Below are 19,929 nucleotides of genomic sequence, written 5' to 3'. Positions count from 1 at the left end.
CAAATGTGGACACTCGAGCGTACGGAAAAATAAGTTTTAAAAGGCAGGTCGATACCTTTCTTGAAGATTGCTGTGGCTCTCGAATTTCAATACCTCATTTAATTAGGGAAATGCTTATATGCTCACTTACTTATCTTCGATGTGCGATTCCCTGATATTTTTGCATGATGATGCGTGCATGTCGCGCTTCGCAATAAGTTTCAAGTGTTCGATGTCTCAATCGTCTCTCGTACTCCTTCCGAGACCCCATCCAATGACTTCATTTTTGGGCTACACCCTCCCATACTTTTTTTCTAAATTCCATTCCGTGGAAGTGCGCCTTTTAGCATTCATGAAAGAGACAATATACTTTCCCCCGTATTTTTCGTTTTCTGTACGTATCTCAACTTTAAAGAACTCTTAAGAAGTTCAGTTTAAAGTTCCTTCCATAAAACCAATTAAGAGTTTTACATATGAATGGACGAGGACCCTCGAATATCTTCGTCCTTCGTGGGACTCTGTCCTTCCCTCCTCAAATATGCATGCGTGTTTATCATCGTATCTCCGTGTTAACAAGGTACATCTTGGTTATGATTTTTTAATCTTATAAAGTATAACCGTTCTAATGAAAACGACCGATCGATTTTTTTTTCTTGTGGGTCGCAACGAGGTAGAAAATTGTGCATTATTACAGCGTCTTCTCGACGTGTTGCCAGGAGCTTCGTATTGCTAACTGTAGGATGGGACAAGCGTAAACTTGCCCGCATCACGCTTCAAAAATAAAGCTCCACCTGTGGCACGCAAGGGCTCATGGGAATTTAGAACAGGAGTTTCGCGCATAGAAGATACCCACGCACCTTTCACTCATGCTGTGTATGACTGGGATTAATCGCCGTAATCAAAGACAATCAATCCTCCTTTTAGTTCTAGATTCTTTGTTCTAGACGCTAAATATCGCGTAAGCGGCCATGAGCTACACACAGTCACCTCATTGAAACATCTTGGGGGCGGGGGGATATATTTATTAGACCAAAGGGGAAAAAAAGGAGGGGAAAGGTCAAACATCTTGGTGTTATTTCCACAAGTGATTTGCTCTGAAACTTGCTCACTGGACAAATCACGCGTGAAGCATGTGGGAAATTATTACTTAAAAAGGAATCTAAGATACGCTACACCGGCAACTAAACTGCAAGGTTATAAATCCTGTGTGTTCTGCTGCTTGAATATGCAGATGTATTGTGTGATCCTTTTACCACCTATTAATAATAATAATGGCGCCGTGATGTTACACGTAAGGTCTGTCTGCCCAGTGCAGCGACATGTTGCACGTGCCGCAGGGTAGGGCTGCGGATAATTTGGACCACCTAGCTGTTCAAAAATGGGTATTGCGTTTTGTATTCGGTCGTTATGTATCGCATACATATGTGAATGATCAGTAGAAAAGGGCAAAAATTTTATATGTCGCAGAGAAGGGGTCTATATACATCGGTTGTGGTTGCTCTGATTCATTGTTTTAAAAAAATGAAAAATATGGGGGGATATGTATAATAGAAAGGAAAGAAAAGAGGATGAAGATGAATAGCCAGCCAGGCTGATGAAAATATGGAGGTGTGAGATGATACGCAGCTGCTCTGTCAACGATAAGGCAAAAGATAACGTGTACCATTATGTGCAACCATTTTTGCAGCGGAATTTGCGCTGCATCAATTCGAAGCAATTAAATTAGCATAATGCTCGAACAGATGCTGTTAAGTGTTCGTTTTTCCCGCGTTCTATATCCTACTCGAATATCCGCAGGACAAGCTATTTGGTGCAACATCGGTGGATGTTCTTTTGTTTTGTTTTGTCTTGTTTCTTATTTGCTTTTTTTTTAGAATTTAATGAACTGTGTTTAAATGTATGGTGCATGCCGTGTACGATGCTCCACTGTACTGAGCGACATTGTTGCCGCTAGGTGACAGCGGGAGGGGGGATAGGAAATATCCCCCTCTCGCTGTCACCCTTCCTCAACTGACATCAGGCTGTTCCTCAAAGCATGGGGCACCCCCCACTTCCTAGTGTCCCAATCGATACATTTACTTTTGCGTTGTTAAAACCAGGAAGAACGTACCACACTTATCGAGCAGCGGAATCAGTGATTTTATTTTTGTTTTCTGCGTGGTTTTTGGAAGTTACGGATTGGCAGCTTTATTGCGCGACAGTTATCAGATGAAATCGCGAACTGTGTCTTGGAGGGTGTTGAGCAGGCCAAACAAGATAATGGAGGGAACAAAATGAAAGGCGGTATTTTGGCGATAACGTAGGCTGAGAAACGGCATCCAAGGTATATTTAAACAGGTAGCGTAACTCCCATAGGCCCCTGTGTCTTCAGAATGACGCCATGATAGAGACGGTCAGCGCCATCCATCCGTTGCGCGGACTACTACGATTGTAAATAAATGACGTCAGAGACGACGTCACTAGTATGAATAATAAGTAGTGCATAATTATCCATGCACGTTTACATTGGCCCGGCCCACTTCGCTTGCCTTGTATTCCCTTTTCCGCGCCCAGTCAACAATACCAGACGAGAACACAGAAAAATAAAGCATATCAGATTTAATGAATCATATCAATTCCAAATACATACAGTTATCACAGATTTTGACAACTCCAAACAGGAACGCATCGTGATGGCCATAGAGAAATTAGGAAGGCTCACATAAGGCCAACAAATAAGGTGCAACAAAACACGACATCGTTGGTACACAGCTGGTTCCTGCTAACACTCACACCATCCTGGCCGCTCGTCCCATGACGAAATCTTTTTTTCGCGGGCCCAGCAACATGGGATCATTGTATTCATCTGTTCACTCGTGTTAATCTTGGTTTACAGCACGGAGATGTGAACGTCGCTTCCTGTTTAACCCAAAGAGTGTACGAACTCCATATTACAATGCACGGACACACGGTACGGATACAGAGACGCACGGATAAACAGACCCAACTGTGACACATGCGCAAAGGAGCAGGATACGGAAATGTACTGGAGTGGTAGATGATCTCGTATATGTGCGCGAGCGGGGCAACAGAAAGCTTTTTCTACATTGAAATTATGAATAACCTATTAGTACACACACAAACCATGTCCATGTTGTAAAGTTTTCCTGTTTACAACCATACCTCTACTGTCAACACCCAGGATCGCTCGCGCCTCTTGCTGGTGGCCTTGCCGATGGGTCTGATTTGGTATTTTCGCTTGTTTTCGCTACCAGTTTAGATATACCTTGCGGCATCACTATTCGCCCTCACACTTACAGCTTGGGCAAAGCATGGCGCTCCATGCTTGGCGGAACAGCCTGATGTCAGTTGAGAAAGGGTGACAGCTAGAAGCGGATAGGAAGAAGCGGCCGCAAAACTCTCGCACCACTGGAAAACTGTACATTTTCGATATTTTTTTACTAGGGCATAGAAAAGCGCTGTGGTATCGGGTCTAGCTGACTCGACTGCTCAGGGTTGAGCTCTACAACTGTGCAATTGCGCGGTCAACCTATTTTCACTAATTATGAAGATTAACTAATACACCATTACCTTTGAGTGGGCCCCATCGGGAATAGATATATTCAACGAATTTTAAAAAATTCTGGTCAGAATTTTTTTACGTGACGCACACTGTGTATCTTATCTATCTAGTCGTGTTACAGACGGTTGTACGTGGAAATCGCACCGCTACAATCAATACGAACTTCTTCACTTCATAAGTTTTCTTCACTCGCCAACACCTCACCGTACGCTAGTCTCAAATCAACAATTCCGTAGATTTAACGTGGCTTACGCAACGGGGCACGCAGAAATATGCGAGCGGGGAAGATAAATGATAATAAGGACATATTTGCTCAGTCCTCGAGATGTTTTACGCCCATCCTGTAATACGTGCCGATGCATACATACGTAGCTTGACATGACGAATGACTCCATGAACGTTCTGCAGACGCGTGATACAGCCTCTTCGATGAAAATGCCCTTCCGCTCTTCGCCCGTGGTGCCCGATTTCTCTACCGGCGCAAGGGCACTCGGTCGTCTACAGAAACAGTAGCAAAACGAAACTGTTGTTGCTGTTTTCACTTCTTCCCGACATTCGCTCTCGCTAACCTGTTGAAAAGTCGTCGTAAGAAAGACTTTTAATTAGCATAATATGTTTCCTTTTTCTTTCACGATACCGGTCTTCGTAACGTGGCCACAGAAAAAAGTGTTTGTAGGAGAGCCACGCTACTTCACGCGCATCGACTCTGTATAATAAACGGCAGCGCCATCTGACAGCAGCAAAAAAAAACACTATTTTTAACTATTATTACGTATTTTAAAAGGACATTTTCGAAAACTTTTTTGTTTTCGAGCGTTCAAACGTTTTAAAAAGAGCTTTCGCACAACACTTGGCGTAGAAATAATAGTGCATCGCACACTACCGCCTTTTCGTACGTAAGGGATAGCGTGACAGTTTTGTGCACTGCTAAGCTCTCGTGTTTTGCGCGTGCGCAGAACTACCAACGCTACCCCTTACGCACGCAAAGGCAATAGCGCACGATGCACTAAAACTCTCGACCGTGCATCTCTTGGGGATATGCGGCTCGTCCCCAGAGCCTGTGGCCTCTCCTTGTTGACAGCCACCGTTACGCTCATAGAAAGAGTCAGGAAAAGGAACCCGTTTCGTGAGTGGTACGTATACCTTCACGACATAACCCGCCGTGCTTTGTTTGTTGATAGAGATTCGGATTCAGGAGGCGCCTGTAGGATGTATCGCGTAAGCCATGTGACTGAGGGCCATCTCCCGATTATTATATTTCTTATTATTGAAGGCTACCACTTGAAATGAAGTTCCCGAACAGTCGTAAGGATTAAGTTCGAAGCTTTCAGGGAACGAAAAAAAAAAAAGTTCGTGGATTCTTATTAGAATTCGTTGAATTTTACCGATCGGAGTCGGCTCATCTGTTGAAAATTTCTACGAAGGTTCTCTAGTTATCCGAAGGAACCGTGTACGATCCACCAAATCTGACAAAGTACACTACAAGGTGTGGCCTGTGCTCGTGTCGAAATTACATACACGTGTCGTTGTACCCTTGTGAGCTGCTGCCGCTGTATCATTTGCATGCGTCGCACATCGAAGAGTAGTACAAAAACTTCGCAACCGCTCCGTGGCTACTGAAAAAGTCCCGATACTTCGAAACACATCAAGAAATAATAAAACACACACCAGGGCATAGAGAGCTCGTTGCAAGTCAGCACCCGATCTGCATACGCTATAAGCGACACGACGTATCTTGATTCTATATTACGCTCTCGCAGGATCTCGAAATTCTCGAGAGGTGGCAGCCAGGTCATCAAGTGGCAATCTTTCGCGTTTCCGAGGCTTCCGGAAATATCCAGGGGATTGGGCAACTTCCAACACTTTCGTCGCTTTTCGCATGCAAAAAGTTTCGCGAATGTACCTTCGGGACGCTACCCATCAACATTTCGCTGGCCGAAATGGGAAAAGTTGCGACGCCATTTAAACTCGTCGAAAGAGACGATGAGAATAGCGGCTGGGGGGGATAAAACATAATAGGCGAAGGAACACCGTCGGGACAAAAATAGAAAAACGGAAAGCGGTCGATGTGGCTTGTCGTAAAGAGCAGGGCTCTTCAGCTGACCCGTGAGAAAAGCGATTAGCGCGAAAATGTACTACTGCCCGGGTCGCAAATGATTCGTCCAAAGAAAATTTACGCTCTCTAATGTAGGTAGACACCGGCTGGGTGTCGAAAAAGAAGGATCGCCCCCGTACAGGTTAGGCTCCTTCTCGTTTCGGATAAAAGGGGCAACTTATCTCGTTGTCACACGGTATCATGGCTAGTAGTGGCCGGGAAATTAATCGCGTACGAATGAAGCGTGAAAGTAATTCCTTTGTCTTTCGCGCTGGCCACATTTCACACGAGTTTAAATGCAGTAGCATTATAGGGCCATCGCATAAGTGGTAAATTTTTGGCGAAGCCCTTAATTTTCGATAATGTTAAGGGAACGCGAATGGCATGAATTTGACATATGTAGGATTCGGAAACTTTTGGTTGTAGTGGTGCCCCATTGTGCCTTGGGGTAGTGGGCCGCACCTTACGTGGCGAATTTCCCCACTCATTATCATTAACTTATTTGTTGTTGGTGGTGGTAAACTTTTGAAGTGAACATAATGGAAAGTAACTGTTATGAGGCTGCTCTAATCATTCGTTCAGTTTGAACGAACGATTGAGCAGATGATTTGAGCATGATTTACAGCAGAAGCAGATCCAATCAGCAGGTCGCTTTTATCAATACGGGTATAGTCTCGGGCAGGGATGGGCAGTAATACTCATATTTTGTATTATAATACTAATACATAATACTTCCTAGAAATCGGTATTATAATACAGATACAAATACATTTCAAAAATGAGTATTATAATACATAATACTAATACTTCTGTGTATTACACGAGTAATAATTGTAATACGCTTGTAATATACTTAACTTGGGAAGAAAAAAAGGAAAAGAACAGAAGAATTACGTAGATATATGCCCATTACTTGTCGAGACAATCATTCTCCAATGACGTTTCATTCACACTTACATTTTTGCACCTGGCCTGATCTTTCCGAATAAGATCAGATAGCGCTGATCAATTCGATCGCAGTGAACAACTTGCTCTCCCTGTGGCAGAGCCCTGATTTCATCCACTCTGGACGATAAAATGTGGGCCGTTCAAAAACCTGTGACTGCCCATAGTGCAACCACGTACAGGGGTGACTGGCTGCACGCACTCTTTCATAAGACAAAGGGCTTGTACTGGTATGACTCATCCTTACGGATTCTGAAGTGGAAGGAATGCGAGGAAACCTCCAGTAACCTCTGGCCCCACCAGCTCCGGTGGCGCAGCGGTAACGCGTGCGCTTAGAGACTGGGAGGTCCGCGGTTCGAATCCGCGGGCCGGCTGTGCCGTCTGGGGTTTTTCCTGGGTTTCCCTCAGATGTGTAATAGGCGTATGCCGGCACAGTTCCACTGAAGTCGGCCCATGGACGCAGCTATCCTCCCCCCGAGCGGATTCCGCTCGGTCTTCCACTTCACCCTTCCTCTCCTCCTCTCCACCACCTTTCCCTTCCCGAGAAACATGCCGCCTAATCAGGCAGGCAGACCTCTCGGGTTCCTCCCAACGACACTCCTCCTCCTCCTCCCTCCTCCACCTCTGGCCCCAAAGTCACTCGCTTTGGGATAATTTGGGGCAGGGGAACACTGTAATAGGAGCCTTGTTCGTGTTCAAATGTTTGTGGGACCCGAAAAATTACTGATAAAGTGCACGGGTGACACTTTGCAGGTCGAACTTACGACCTCTGGGAAAGTATTACACCTTCAAAAGTATTATAATACATGTAATACCTCGTTTTGTGTATTATAATACAGATACAAATACATTTCAAAAATGAGTATTATAATACATAATACAAATACTCAAAAGTATTACAGTAATAGTATTATAATACAAAGTATTACTATTACTGCCCATCCCTGGTCTCGGGCTTATCGCGAAGTAAGTCACGATTTTTAGCATCCAGACTTCGCGAAATTTAGTGGCCGCAAATATGTGCCCTATACGCTCGATTCGCGAAAAATTGAGGTCACGAAGTTAAATAGCCTTACAGTGTCACCCAGGAAAAGTGGAAAAGCATACGGTAGTTGTATTACCTAGCTGTGGAGCACACTCATGTACACGGCGGTGAGCTCGGAGAATCCGTATTTGTAGAGTATACACCCAGGCAGCACAATGTACTGAATGTCGAGTGCAATGGGAGTGGACGGGTGGTTGGAAGGCCTTGAACAGACCCGAGAAACTAAAGAACATTGATAAGACACATACCGTCCACCCCCATTGCACTCGACTTTCAGTGCATTGTGCTGCCTGGGCAGTAACGATTGAGCGCCTGAACCCGACCTTTCGAAAAGACACAAAGCGTGCGGAGACATCACGGCTGAGCAATTACCTGCGAAGGCTGTCGACGGTGCCTGAAAGGTCACGAGCCACGATGCATGTGAATCCGCAGGATGCCAAAGATAGTAGAATGTGGAGCAATTGACGAGACTACTTTTTAGGTGCCGCTTGACGCTCCGAAGTGTTATCTGATATCATTTTATTTGGCCGTGTTGACGTGTCGTGGCTGTTCCCTTCTGCAAGTTAATGCTTTTGATGTGACTCATCAACAGCTGGGTCTTCTACGGTTTCTAATGTTGGAGGGTCGCGACGCGCATATATTTCACGCTGCAACATTTTACTGTGACCAACTGTGCGGACGCAACAAGTCACTTTGATCACATTTCTACAAACGCCGCTATCATGAGTTTGTGATGTCTATTACGCAACGCGCATTGCTATAACGTGGCGCCATAACATGATATTGTACAGAGGCCCTGTAAACGCCTAAGTGTCAGATTCCCATTTAGTTTTGGCAGGCAGACAGCTCGGCAATAATATGCCACCAACCATTCAGTTTTGTTATCCGTTTTCATCAGAGATTTAATCAACCACAAGTTAATTGCGACAAATACAAGTTACAAAATAAATCTACGCATTATTTCACACGCACGTATTGTTTACGCTGCGTAGCTACCAGGTGACACGTCATCTCAAACAGTGTACTACACTTATGCTACTAGACAACCAAAACGAATTGTGCTAAACAAGTCTTAGATTGAATACGCTACACTATTGAGAGCGTATAGTAAAGTGACCGACGGCATCAAGTAAATGGGTGGTCCCACTGTACCAAACAAAAATCTGCCGTTCAAAAGTTTATAGGCAGAATGGCAGAGTACGTAGAGGGCTTCTTTATGTATTTAATGTAGAGATACAAAAAGTAGAGCACGACTGAGCGCTTTCTTCCAAGAAGTACGCGGATATATTCAAAAGTGCCTGGTTCTGGGAACCACGGTCCATTTGGCACGACTACCGAATGCCGCAGGCTACTGCTGTTATTAAGTGGCTACGATCACTTCCTTCGCTGCTGTATTACCCTATTTTGGAGACGATGGAGCAAACATCAACGGTACAGACACTTGTCCTTGGACTTTCCTACGACGTAATGCTGTGATCCCTTCCTTTTCTCGCTCTGACGTCACCGTTCGGTTTCCAGTACCGCTTGTTCCTAATGGTTTGAACATTTGTTTGCTCTGCAGAGGAGTGAGCGTGGTCGCCCCGGGATGAGCGACTGCGGTCCCCGATGGACGACGCCCCCGCCGCCGCACCACCACCAGAAGGAGTACCAGTCCCGCCTACGCCACTCCCGGTACAGCCGTTGTCACCACCACCACTCATCGCTGCTTCAACGTCTTGTAGCGTCTGTTGCCAGCAGCAGAGATACAATCCACTGCCCTCTACAAGCAGTGGGACCGTTGAAGACGTCGAGGATGGCAGCGAGGATGGCGTCGGGGGCGGCAGTGGGGAAAAGGGAACCGCGGGAGGCTTCAACCGGAACTTCCTTCGGTGCCTGGTGCTCCTACTGCCGGTCGCCGTGCCCGTCGTCGTGTACGTGCGCGACGTGGACGCGACGCGACGCGTCTTCCTCTTCGCCTTCGTCCTCTTCCTCGTACTCGTCTTCTCTTGCGTCACGTTGGCCGTGGTGCGCTCGCGCTCTAAGAGCGGAAATGACGAAGAGGATCCTGCCCCAAGTACGGTACGTCCATCGAACACCAGTTCATTTCCAAGTTCATTCGACAAACTTTTGCACACAAGTTACGATAGAACGTGGAATAAGTTTCCATTGTATCAAGATTACCAATATTCAGAATTATAGTCAGCATCCCAAACTAGATGCTTCCTAACCGTTTCAAATCAATTCGGGCTAGCTCCTCCGCGGACTTGACGGCGTTTTTTATATTCTGTCAGTTCGGTGTTATGTAGTTCGCATTACTCGTTCATTACTTTACATTTAACTTAGGGTGACTCAGACGGAGTAGTCATGCCGATCGAAAGCAAATGGTGGACAGTTTCACTAAGAAGTAAGGGTTACCTGTTTCCCGAATATAACCTTTTAGAGCTAATTTAGATGTAACACTACGCAAGTGTAATGTTATTTCAATGTAATGTAAATTCCGTAACTCAGGTTACTATACTGACGTGACGTTTTTGAAAGAACTCTAACGGGCACGAATTCATTGCAGCGAGCGCTGTCGTTTCCTCGGCTGCACCGCCCGCACTACCTGGACCGAGCCGTACCCTATTGGACTGTGGGACAGCATGTCCATTACCAGCCGGCGGCGCAGTTGAGTCCGTCAAGCTGTCGCACTGGAGGGCACAGAGTCACTCCTATCCTACTAGACGATCCTCCTTCGTATTTGGACGCCCTCAAGTGCCCTCTGGCGAACACGCGTGCCCTGGAGACGCCACCGCCTTCTTACGAGGCTGTCTCCTGATGAGGCAGGCATTCACGTCAGCAAGTTTGATGGGCTGAAGATATGTGTGGTGCTCCTCGCGACAGGAAACACCTTGCTTGGGTAGTTGCCCCGGGTTTCGGCGTATTTTGACGAACCGGCAGCGCGTGGCAATATAGAGCCAAGAGGACGCTAAAACGCTCCGTAGTTCTCTTTGAAAATTTTGCCTTGTTTTTGTCCAAGTGAAAAGTGTAACAGGAAAAGTGTACAAGTGTTTGTTTGTGGAGATGTGCTTGTGAAGTGAAAGGTTGTGAAGTGGCTTTTACTGCGGCATGGAGGCGCACGAGACACGCGTGGGTCATCGTACATTTTTTTCGTGTATCGTTGTTTCCTTTTTATTTTTGTGCTTATTGTGTCACCCTTTCTTAATCTGAGTAGACGATGTACACTGCAGTCAACGACTGGCGCGCGCTTGGCCGTACACGAATGACAGTGCGCGTGCAGATTGTGTGCGCGCGCAGGTGGGCTACAGGGAGATCGCATCCTGTAGCGATCCTCGAGTGCGACTGTTGTTGTACTCCTCATCACACGCGTACGGGCTGCGCACAAACACTTCAACGACGCTTATCAGACACCACTGTTGCAACATATCTCGTCATCAACAAGAGGCACCTTCTCACAGAATTTGACCTCCACTCATAGCACTGCCACATTTCTAAAGCCTCGAGATGTTTCAGACATGGCGTCTGGGGTACAGTTCCTGAAGGGCCATACTTCATCGGCGGCCAGCAGAGCCGGCTTGTGGTTACTTGCGATACGCTTTGGAAGCACCATCAACGATACGTCTTCAGGTTTCATTCGAATTATTTCATGGCATACTCAGAGTGAAGCACATATAGACTCGCTGCGCATCTGTAGCTCGTATACGTCATCGCCACTTTCATCAAGCCGTTAACAGCGCCGCTATGGTACCTCGACGTAAATATGGATGTTGCGCTGCTCGGCCACCGTTTCCCCTTCCCAGAATGTCTTTTGTCACCGAGAACCTTCGAAGGTTTATACGTGAGACCAAACAACAACAACGCTGATCACTCGTATTCCTTGCTCCGATTGTATCATGCATCCAACCCGTTAGTTAGTCGTGCAGGTGCACTCGACGGAAGGGAGTTGAGCGACAGGAGGAAAACGTACTTAGGATAATATACTGCTTGTCACATAGTCTTGCATGCAAGACTACATGCAAGACTACCGCAAGTTATTATTCTAAAATGTCATACTGTTCAACTCCTCTTGTGTTTTTCTTTTTTTTAATTCAATCCGATACAGGTTTCATCATGGGCTGCTGTGGTTTGCGTTTTACACTCTTATCAAATGAGAACTACCTAATTTTAGTTCCTTTTTGAATTCTATGCATTGCCACAACCCTTTCGTGACTAAGTGCGCGGACGCTTATGCGAAGTATAGCGACTATTTGTAATGCTGGGAGATAAATTGTAGTGCGATGGGTCTGAAACGAGGAATAGCCGCAGTCTGGGCTACAAGCTGTAATTGATCCGCAAGCTGCTCCCTCGTTTCCTTCTTAGAGCATGTATAGTTTCGCACACAGTGTTTCAGCGCTTCTTGCAGCCTTCTTTAACGGACGTATTTCCGGACTCGGCCACACGAAAAAAAATAAAAAATCATAGGCTATAATCTTGAGGGAAAAAGAAATGTGTAAAATGAACGCCATTCCACTCCTTGCTCGCCAACTTCACTTCTTGAGTGCCCTAATACGTTATGGGCAAGAGTACATCATTTCCTGTCGACCTACCATCACATCGGACTGAAACGCTACATGACGGTGGAGATCTTGTAAATACTTGGCATAGATCGTCCCCTCCCCCTCAACTGTAGCTGTTCTGTAAGCGTGAATTGAATCGTAGTGGTTCCTCCCGTTGATTCTATACAGTTGTCCCAGAGACAACGCCACCAACAAGACAACACAGTGAGACGGCTATGCTTGCATTTCAACCTGCCATAGGTACTTTTCCTTCCACTTTTCAACTGCAGTTATCATCTCCCATTCGGGCCTAGCGGAGTATCTTGTTTGTAGCAAGACGCACAACATTTAAAGGGTTTGTGACACTTCGTCCCGAGTTATGCCAGATAAATGTTTGTAGTAAAAATAAACAAATGTGAAAGACAATTATTTGCATCGATGTGAACTTGCATTTCAAGTTTTAAAGCAAAGGGGGTAATAGGCGCGTAGGAGATTTGCACCGCGAATACCGAAACCCATCCAGTTGTGACGTCACTGCTCGCGTCTCCGCCAGTGAGGAAGCGCGCAAGAGGTCACATGATTATGAGTACCAATGGGACGGGCCGTAGCTCTCGCTCCTACGACGCCAGAGCTGGCGCGCATGCGTATTCGAAGATGTGTATTTACTTTGTCAAATATGACACCTAGAAAATTCCTTTTTCCTCAGCACTCAGGCATGTAGCAGAATGCGTGCGTTATGTAATGGGCAATATACAGGGTGTCCACGCTAAGTGTGAACTGATTTTCTTTTAACCTTTTTCCAGGACGCAAGAGGCGATAGTGTGCTCTTTCATCCTCTCGTACTGGGGGCGAAGGAAAGACGCGTCTCTAGAGATGCGCAATGAATAAAATAAAGAAAAAAAAATGGCGTTCCTTCACGAATTTTTGCGGACGATCTACCGAACGGATTTTTGTTCTGAAAACGGCTTTGGTATCTGGTGACCGAAGAGATCAGATGTTCTCATTGGAGCGACTTCGTAGCTTTTATAATTAAAAAGTTCATTATTGAAAGTTAATTAAGACATTGCCTTAGGAGTCTGTTAATGCCCCCCTAGGGAGTGCCCTTCAGCATATGCTATATTGCAATTGATTTCATCTCGGAAAAAGTGATTGACATATTTTTAAAAAATATGTTCACACTTAGCGTGGACACCCTGTATATCAATCTGTCACAACCCCTTTAACTGTGTGGTTAAAAGTTTGGGGAAATGCTTTAAGTCCCACCCTTTCAAGGGTGGTATTTGACACCACTTTCATCGAAGTATGTAACTGGCAATGTTATCCACTGTTGTATCTGGAACTACCAACCTGAGAATCTTAGACTTCGATAACAGAGCGGTTTGCATTCGTGAATTCGACGTTCTTGGTCACTAAAGCGCCTAGACGGAAAGACAAAAAGTAAGCAATTCTACGCAATACTCGCTTAACCCTCAACAGATGTCCAGGAGAAAGTATATTTCCTTTTTTTGCCACCGCTTAAGCTCTCTTTCAGCCACACTCCTCTAATGTAACACTCTGCCTCCTAGATCATCAGACTACTCCATGCATCCCAGTCGTACTAGACCAACAGCATATATTCGAGCACCATTGATATCCTCAGCTATATTTCCTTCACTTCCTTCGGATGCATCGCACCATCTCTCCAAAACACCCGCGTTAGAACGCGTAACTTGCACTGTAGCTTTATAGCTATCATGCCGAGAAACGAAAACTGCCTTCTTCCAAGCCGCGAACCACATGAACGAATCCCCTCATAATACCAACTCGTACATGGCATCAAGAGACGGGCACCGCCGTGTACTTGCAACGCATCAAGACTACACACATAAACACACACTGCAGTCGTCGTCCAGTCCTTCGAAGCACATCTTGTACATGTACCCTATGGCAAAGCGTCCGTGACTAAGTCGGCCGCAGCCCGCCTTTCTGTTTCATTACTTCTCGGACCATCGCCACCATTTTTTACTTTGTGAGCTACGAAAGTCGCAGAACCTCAAGCACGCAAAGTTCCTTCCAGCCTCGTTTGTTTATTCCTTGCGGCGACATGCAACACCTAAAACCTAAATGGGCGGAAGACTGTAAAAAATAGCGATCATATCCAGAACTCAGCTCTATGGGGGGGGGGGGGGGGGGGGGCGAGCATAACCCGAGAAGTTTCCTCCGGGGCATTTTTCCTGAGGATGCATAAAAATCCTGGACGGCCAAGTTTATTTCGGCACCGGATAGGACAGTATTTTTTGGCGTCGTGATTTGTTTCGGTGGTGTCCAATAAGGAAGGCCGGCATAGTCCGGCCTGAATTGAGTTTGGTGAAGGTGAAAGAGGGTTTTATATCTGCAGAAAAGGGGGGAGGGTGCAGTAAAGCAGGAGTGGAGGAAGTTAACTATGAACGGTCGGCGACCGTACGTCCGGTCGATAGACACGAGGGCCAAATCAGATTACAGACGTGTATGTGTGTGTGCAGGTGGAAGGCTTTCTCTGCTGTGTTTCCGAAGCTGTCGGTCCTGGTCGTTGAGTTCGTTGTTCCAGAGTGTCGCGGCTAATTATATCTACACGAGGCCAACTTCGCGAAGTGATGTTAACATGTATTGCTTTCGGCGGGCAGGAGAGCTAAGGTAGGACATAGTTGGCTTACATCCGCCCATATCAGGAAGCATCCCATTTTATTGCGTGTGCTTTTACTTTTGTCGTAATCGGAAAGTTCGGCAAAGGAACTTGGAGAGAAAGCGAATCAAACTTGCAGACGCGACAAACTGCCGTTATTGCCGCCGTACATATGTAAAGAATTGTGTCTGTCTAAAATATACCACTATTATGTTTCTCATGCTGTTTAACCTGTAGTAAAACTTACCCTCATTGTGTTCTCGTGTCCGCCCGCCCGGGATGGCGACATTGCTGGACAAATCCACGTACGCCCGATGGATGGGTGGATGTTTAAGAAGAAAAATATGGAGATGGTAGTTCCCAGATGTGGATATTTCTACGCCATAGCACTAGATGCTGACTGCTCAGCTGCCCCAAGTTGGTCATGCTTAGTGGTTGCTTATAGGGAATTCAGCTAAAACTGAAACAAAAACACGACATCACGCATGTCGTGTGACATTATATGTCTGTTCTGTTGTCTTCTATGATAAATGTCCAGGACAAAAAAGGTCACCTTATACCTTCCCGCAACAACGCAAAAAGTAACTGAAGGTTCAAACGACACCGAGGAACGCAAGAGCACGACTTCCATTATGATAGAAAAAGCCAAGAGTTCTACAAAGGGATTACCGCCCGTGTTTATCTTTTGCTTTTGTGCGTTCTCCGTGCGCCTGATGAGATAGGAAGGAAGCACGGACACTATCCAAAAATAGCCACGAATAGCCAAAAAATGCGACCAAATGCTGACCTCTTTTCCCGCTTCTGTCTACCCGATGCCTCTGTTGGCATGTACAATCACGGAGCGGTCGGCTAATGCATCCGCGCTCCAAACACATGGACAAGGATTGCCGGTAATACCTCTGCAATGTGATGTGCCATTTCGCAACGGTTCCATTGAATAAGTTATTCAAAAGGCTGCGCATGCCGCCAACCTTTGCTTTGGTAAATGAATAGGCGTTGTTCCTCGCAAAGGAAGCAGTAATATTATCCGCTTTGAACTGAGGGGAAAGTTTACGTCCGGCCTACTTATGTTAGCAGACTTTCACTCCATTATAATTTCATGCGCGTCTGTAACTGATAGTCTGTTCTATAGGCAACTAGAAACCTCGTCGCACAACATTATGCGGCACATATGACGCCATCGCGAAGGAACCGTGTTTGCACAGAAGAGACGGCGACGGAAACAAAAGCCAGAGTTGCCATAATTATTCCACGAAACGGCAAAGACCAACGGAATAAGTTGCGCGAGAAAGACAAGCCGGATAGCAATTCAAAATCCCAGTAAGACAACAAAATAAATTAATTGTTTTCATTACACTGACATAGAATGAAGAAGAGGATACAGTAGGAGCAGGCAAGGCCCACACGATATTAGAGAAAATTTCACTTCTTTTTCCGTATTATATCTAATTAAGTTTTTCTGTCTCTCTCGTCTTATCTGACGAGCAGTGAGTAAGAGAATTCGCTGCGAATGAAGAGCTACGTATTTAATCGGAGCGAAGGAAATTAATTAAGGGGACGCTGTTATTTATGTGATGTTAAGGGTTGTAAATGTTATGAGTCGTTAAACAAATCTGAAAAGAGACAGTCTCCATGCTTGAAGAAATTTCTTTACGGATAAGAACGTACCCTTTCACCTTCACATCAGTTCAGGCAAGCGGTAGCCATTGTAACATCGCAAACACTCAACAGCAGTACTCCGTTTACACTATTTCGACGTTTATTTCGTTGAAAAAAAAAGTTTAAACCAACTGTGCTCAGTAACGGAGGTGGAAACGAGCGAACAATAGGCCCAGACAAATATTCCTGTCCTCTTCACGATCCACGGGGATGTGGTCGATTTCTCGGAGCGACAAACCGGAACGAAAAAGTAACTTAAAAGTATGTGAACATCGAGGAAAGCTACATTTGCAATTCCACATTCAAATGTTCCATTGTTCGCATGCAGCGATGCTAAGCAGCGATGCTTCATTTCGCGCTGAACGCACACTACACCACATGTAGGGAGTCAGCACTTCAGAACAGGTGACTTCACATGACCCTTTCCCCGTCTTAGGCGCCGTTGTGCCCTCACAGTTAGAGATACATGTACCGAGTTAGTTAAGCATTTCACCTCGTAGACATTAGTCCGCAAAAGAAAAAAAAAGTCGACTCTCATGCACCAGCACAGTGCATGAAGTAAAGTGACGTATTGAAACGTCCTCCGTGCGGAGGAACACGTGTTGTTGTGTCACAGCACTTTGTATTCGTGTACATAGTACTAAATGATTGCCAACAGCCACGATGGTAGTGTAGCGTATAGTTCACTTAGCGGGGGAGCCAGTGTAGCGTATAAATACGACCTTGTTAGCGTCCCGCGTCTCAGCAACATATTTTACACAATGTTTAACGGCAGCAGATGGTGTTCTTGTTGCGAATGATCGGAGTGATATTTGATATTGTGAATGAACAACGCGCGAGACCTGAGGGCTACTAGAATCTCGGCAGCATCGAAAATATGAAGCGAAATTTAGTCAACTCGAGATTGAAAATAAGATTTTTAAAAGCGCGGTACGAAAGATAGGTGCATAGAAATTTGAGCACATACGACGACTCGCTAGCCATACCCATTTGTCCAATTGTGGTCGTTTTTCAGCACGAATCCAACGTTTGTCATTCAACAGGTATGCATTTCGCTTCCAACGGGATTGAATTATCACTTGAAGGTACCTTAAGGTCAGTAATATTTGCAGACATTTAGCAAAGAATACATAGCAATCATAATACGTGATTCGTGGTGCTGTCCCTAAACCTGCATATTCGAAGCGGCCAATGTGAAATACAATGCGCGAGACGGGGGTCTCATAAAAGGCAATAGACTCACAAAGACGCTAGTCGATGCATTATATAAGTCTGCCGTCGTCAGTGTCTCGGACGTGGCATGTTTTTAGCAGGTGGACCTCGCAGAGGGGTCTGCTTCACCTGTTTGCACTTGCGTTTTCCAGTGAAGTACGCTTACCGTTGTATGGGTGAGCTTGATAACGCAACATGGATAAACACCGTTTGTGTGTGTGTTTTATCAACAACTCACAAGCACATCATTTTTAGCAGCATGGTTGGTGATACCCACAGCTGACGTATATGAAACATGATGAAAATAAAAAGAAACTGTTTATTTTTTTGGTGTCACGTGTCATCTTGTCGGCAGCAGCTTCCCCCGCCTATCAGTTGGTTCAATAGTGCTTGTAATTGCCCTGCACAACATTCTTAACGAGCTGAACGTTCGCAGAAATTCCTGTTTCTTTGTAGGCATGCATTTGAAGGATGTGGTGCTGTAGTACGCGTATTTCTTAAGCCCCGACCACTGAAGACTGGAATGCATAATGAATCGTTCGTGACTTGACGTCGCGAGCCAAGTACGCTTATATGAGTGACGCCACAATGGTCGGTCAGTTGATTAATTTCGCACACCCGAGGTTCTTTAACGTGCGCCGACATCTCAGTACACGAGCGCACCTTTCCTTCCACTTTGCGCACGTTTGTATTGTTTTCTCGTGTGTCCGTACGGAGAGCTGTACATCTTTCTCCCACCTGCCGTATCTCAGAGTCGAATAAACATCCCGTTAATACTCTTCCATGGACGTTTCTTCTACCCCCTGTCACGCCTTCCGTCCCTGAAGATCAGTCATCAACGCATGCAGAACTATGCACCATGCTATTTGTAATGAGAAAGATCGAAGACAGTACCAATTCGGTCGTAGAAATTCCAGACGTTCTAAGCGTGCGATGCAGTGTTTGACAACTAAAGGCATCCCTGGATCCCGCGGAGTTCTTGACATCCTTGAAGTCTACCGGAAGTTCTACAACGCGGGACACCGCATCGCGCTCCAGTGGGTTCCAGGTCACGTAGTCATTCCTGGCAATGAGGAAATAGATGAGACAGCACCACGTGCTCATCGTGTTTCAACATCCCGCCCCATCACATTCTCCAGAGGTCCAGAGTACATCCGCTAGAAAGATGAGGACTGTGGCAGCACAACATCACATCTCACTCTTTTTTTTTATTCCGTGTTCGCGCCGCGAAGCAGCTGTGGCTATGAGAGGCGTACAGACCTGGACAGATGGAGAGAGGACAACAGGAAGGAGTGGGGGAAATTGGGTTAGTGTTAGTGTACATCCTGGGAAGACTTCAGGGAGAACTGTGCAGACATTCTGCCGGGAAAGCCAGGGAATACCTCAGACAACACGGCCAATGTTGAGATTCGAACTCACCACCGCCCAATCTTCTGCATGACCTTGGCTATACCAGGGTGTCGAACCGAAACGTTTTTCGTTCCGGTTCTATCATAAACGGTTCGGTACCGGTTCTGCTCCGGAGCAAAAAAATAACGGTTCATACCGGTTTTAACTGGTTCCGCTTCTGGTGGGCATATTCATTCCCAGAAAAAAAATCAAAGTTGCAAAATGTAAACCCGTTTATTCCGCGTACATGGTATTTAATATTAATAGCTGCGAAATTGGTAGCTCCTGGTTCCTGTAGGTGACAGTTTGTTCAGATAGTCTTTCTCCTTTCTTGAAGCGCTTGATACAGACGGACTTGTTTGTCGTGATGTCATACGTAAAGTACTTTCTCGTTGGATCGGTGCGACCGCGTCCCATCCGAATGCCTGTTGCTGCTTCCTCGCCAGCAAGCACTACCGCACGAGTACGACGCAAATCGAGGAACACCTTCACTCGCAGTCACAAACGCGCTCGACGGCTCTGTTTTCTTTTGTTCGTGTCCTGTCCACAAACGAGGCGCCACTTCGCACGCGCGTGCCTCGCGTATACGTAAATGTATTCACCTTCGCTGCTCTCAAACAAGGGACACGTTGCGCGACATTACCGATAGAGAAGCCGTTTCGCAGCCTCCTTGGGTCGCTGTTTAGTTGAGAAGAGTGTGGGCAGATGAAATTAAAACGAACACTACCCTACATTGGTAGAGAGTCACAACCGGTCACATGTACATCTAAGTCATTGTGCACGAACGATGAAACGTTACAAAGGGAGCTTAAGGGTCATAGTATACCGACATACATTGCACCGTAACCGTAACCCCCGTAAAGTATCCATGACATGACTTCAGAACAC

General features: G+C 45.8%; 1 protein-coding gene across 4 annotated transcripts in view; it reads left to right on the top strand.

Annotated features, from left to right (window-relative positions):
* LOC135385887 (uncharacterized) overlaps positions 1-14,297 on the top strand; it is a 251,685-nt gene extending 237,388 nt beyond the window's left edge. For 3 of the 4 annotated variants that reach the window (XM_064615481.1, XM_064615483.1, XM_064615482.1), the window contains 2 exons: positions 9,188-9,684; positions 10,172-14,297. In XM_064615481.1, coding sequence (XP_064471551.1) covers positions 9,232-9,684; positions 10,172-10,423 — 705 coding nt within the window. In that variant the 5' untranslated portion in view covers positions 9,188-9,231 and the 3' untranslated portion in view covers positions 10,424-14,297. Of the gene's footprint in view, positions 1-4,556; positions 4,675-9,187; positions 9,685-10,171 lie in introns of those variants that run through there. The other variant, XM_064615484.1, reaches the window with a different exon arrangement.
* The last annotated feature ends 5,632 nt before the right edge of the window (positions 14,298-19,929 follow it).

This window comes from Ornithodoros turicata, chromosome 2 (genome assembly GCF_037126465.1).
Source record: "Ornithodoros turicata isolate Travis chromosome 2, ASM3712646v1, whole genome shotgun sequence".
Classification (NCBI taxonomy): Eukaryota; Metazoa; Arthropoda; class Arachnida; order Ixodida; family Argasidae; genus Ornithodoros; species Ornithodoros turicata.
Note: the sequence above shows the minus strand (reverse complement) of the source record. Positions and strands in the feature narration are given on the sequence as shown.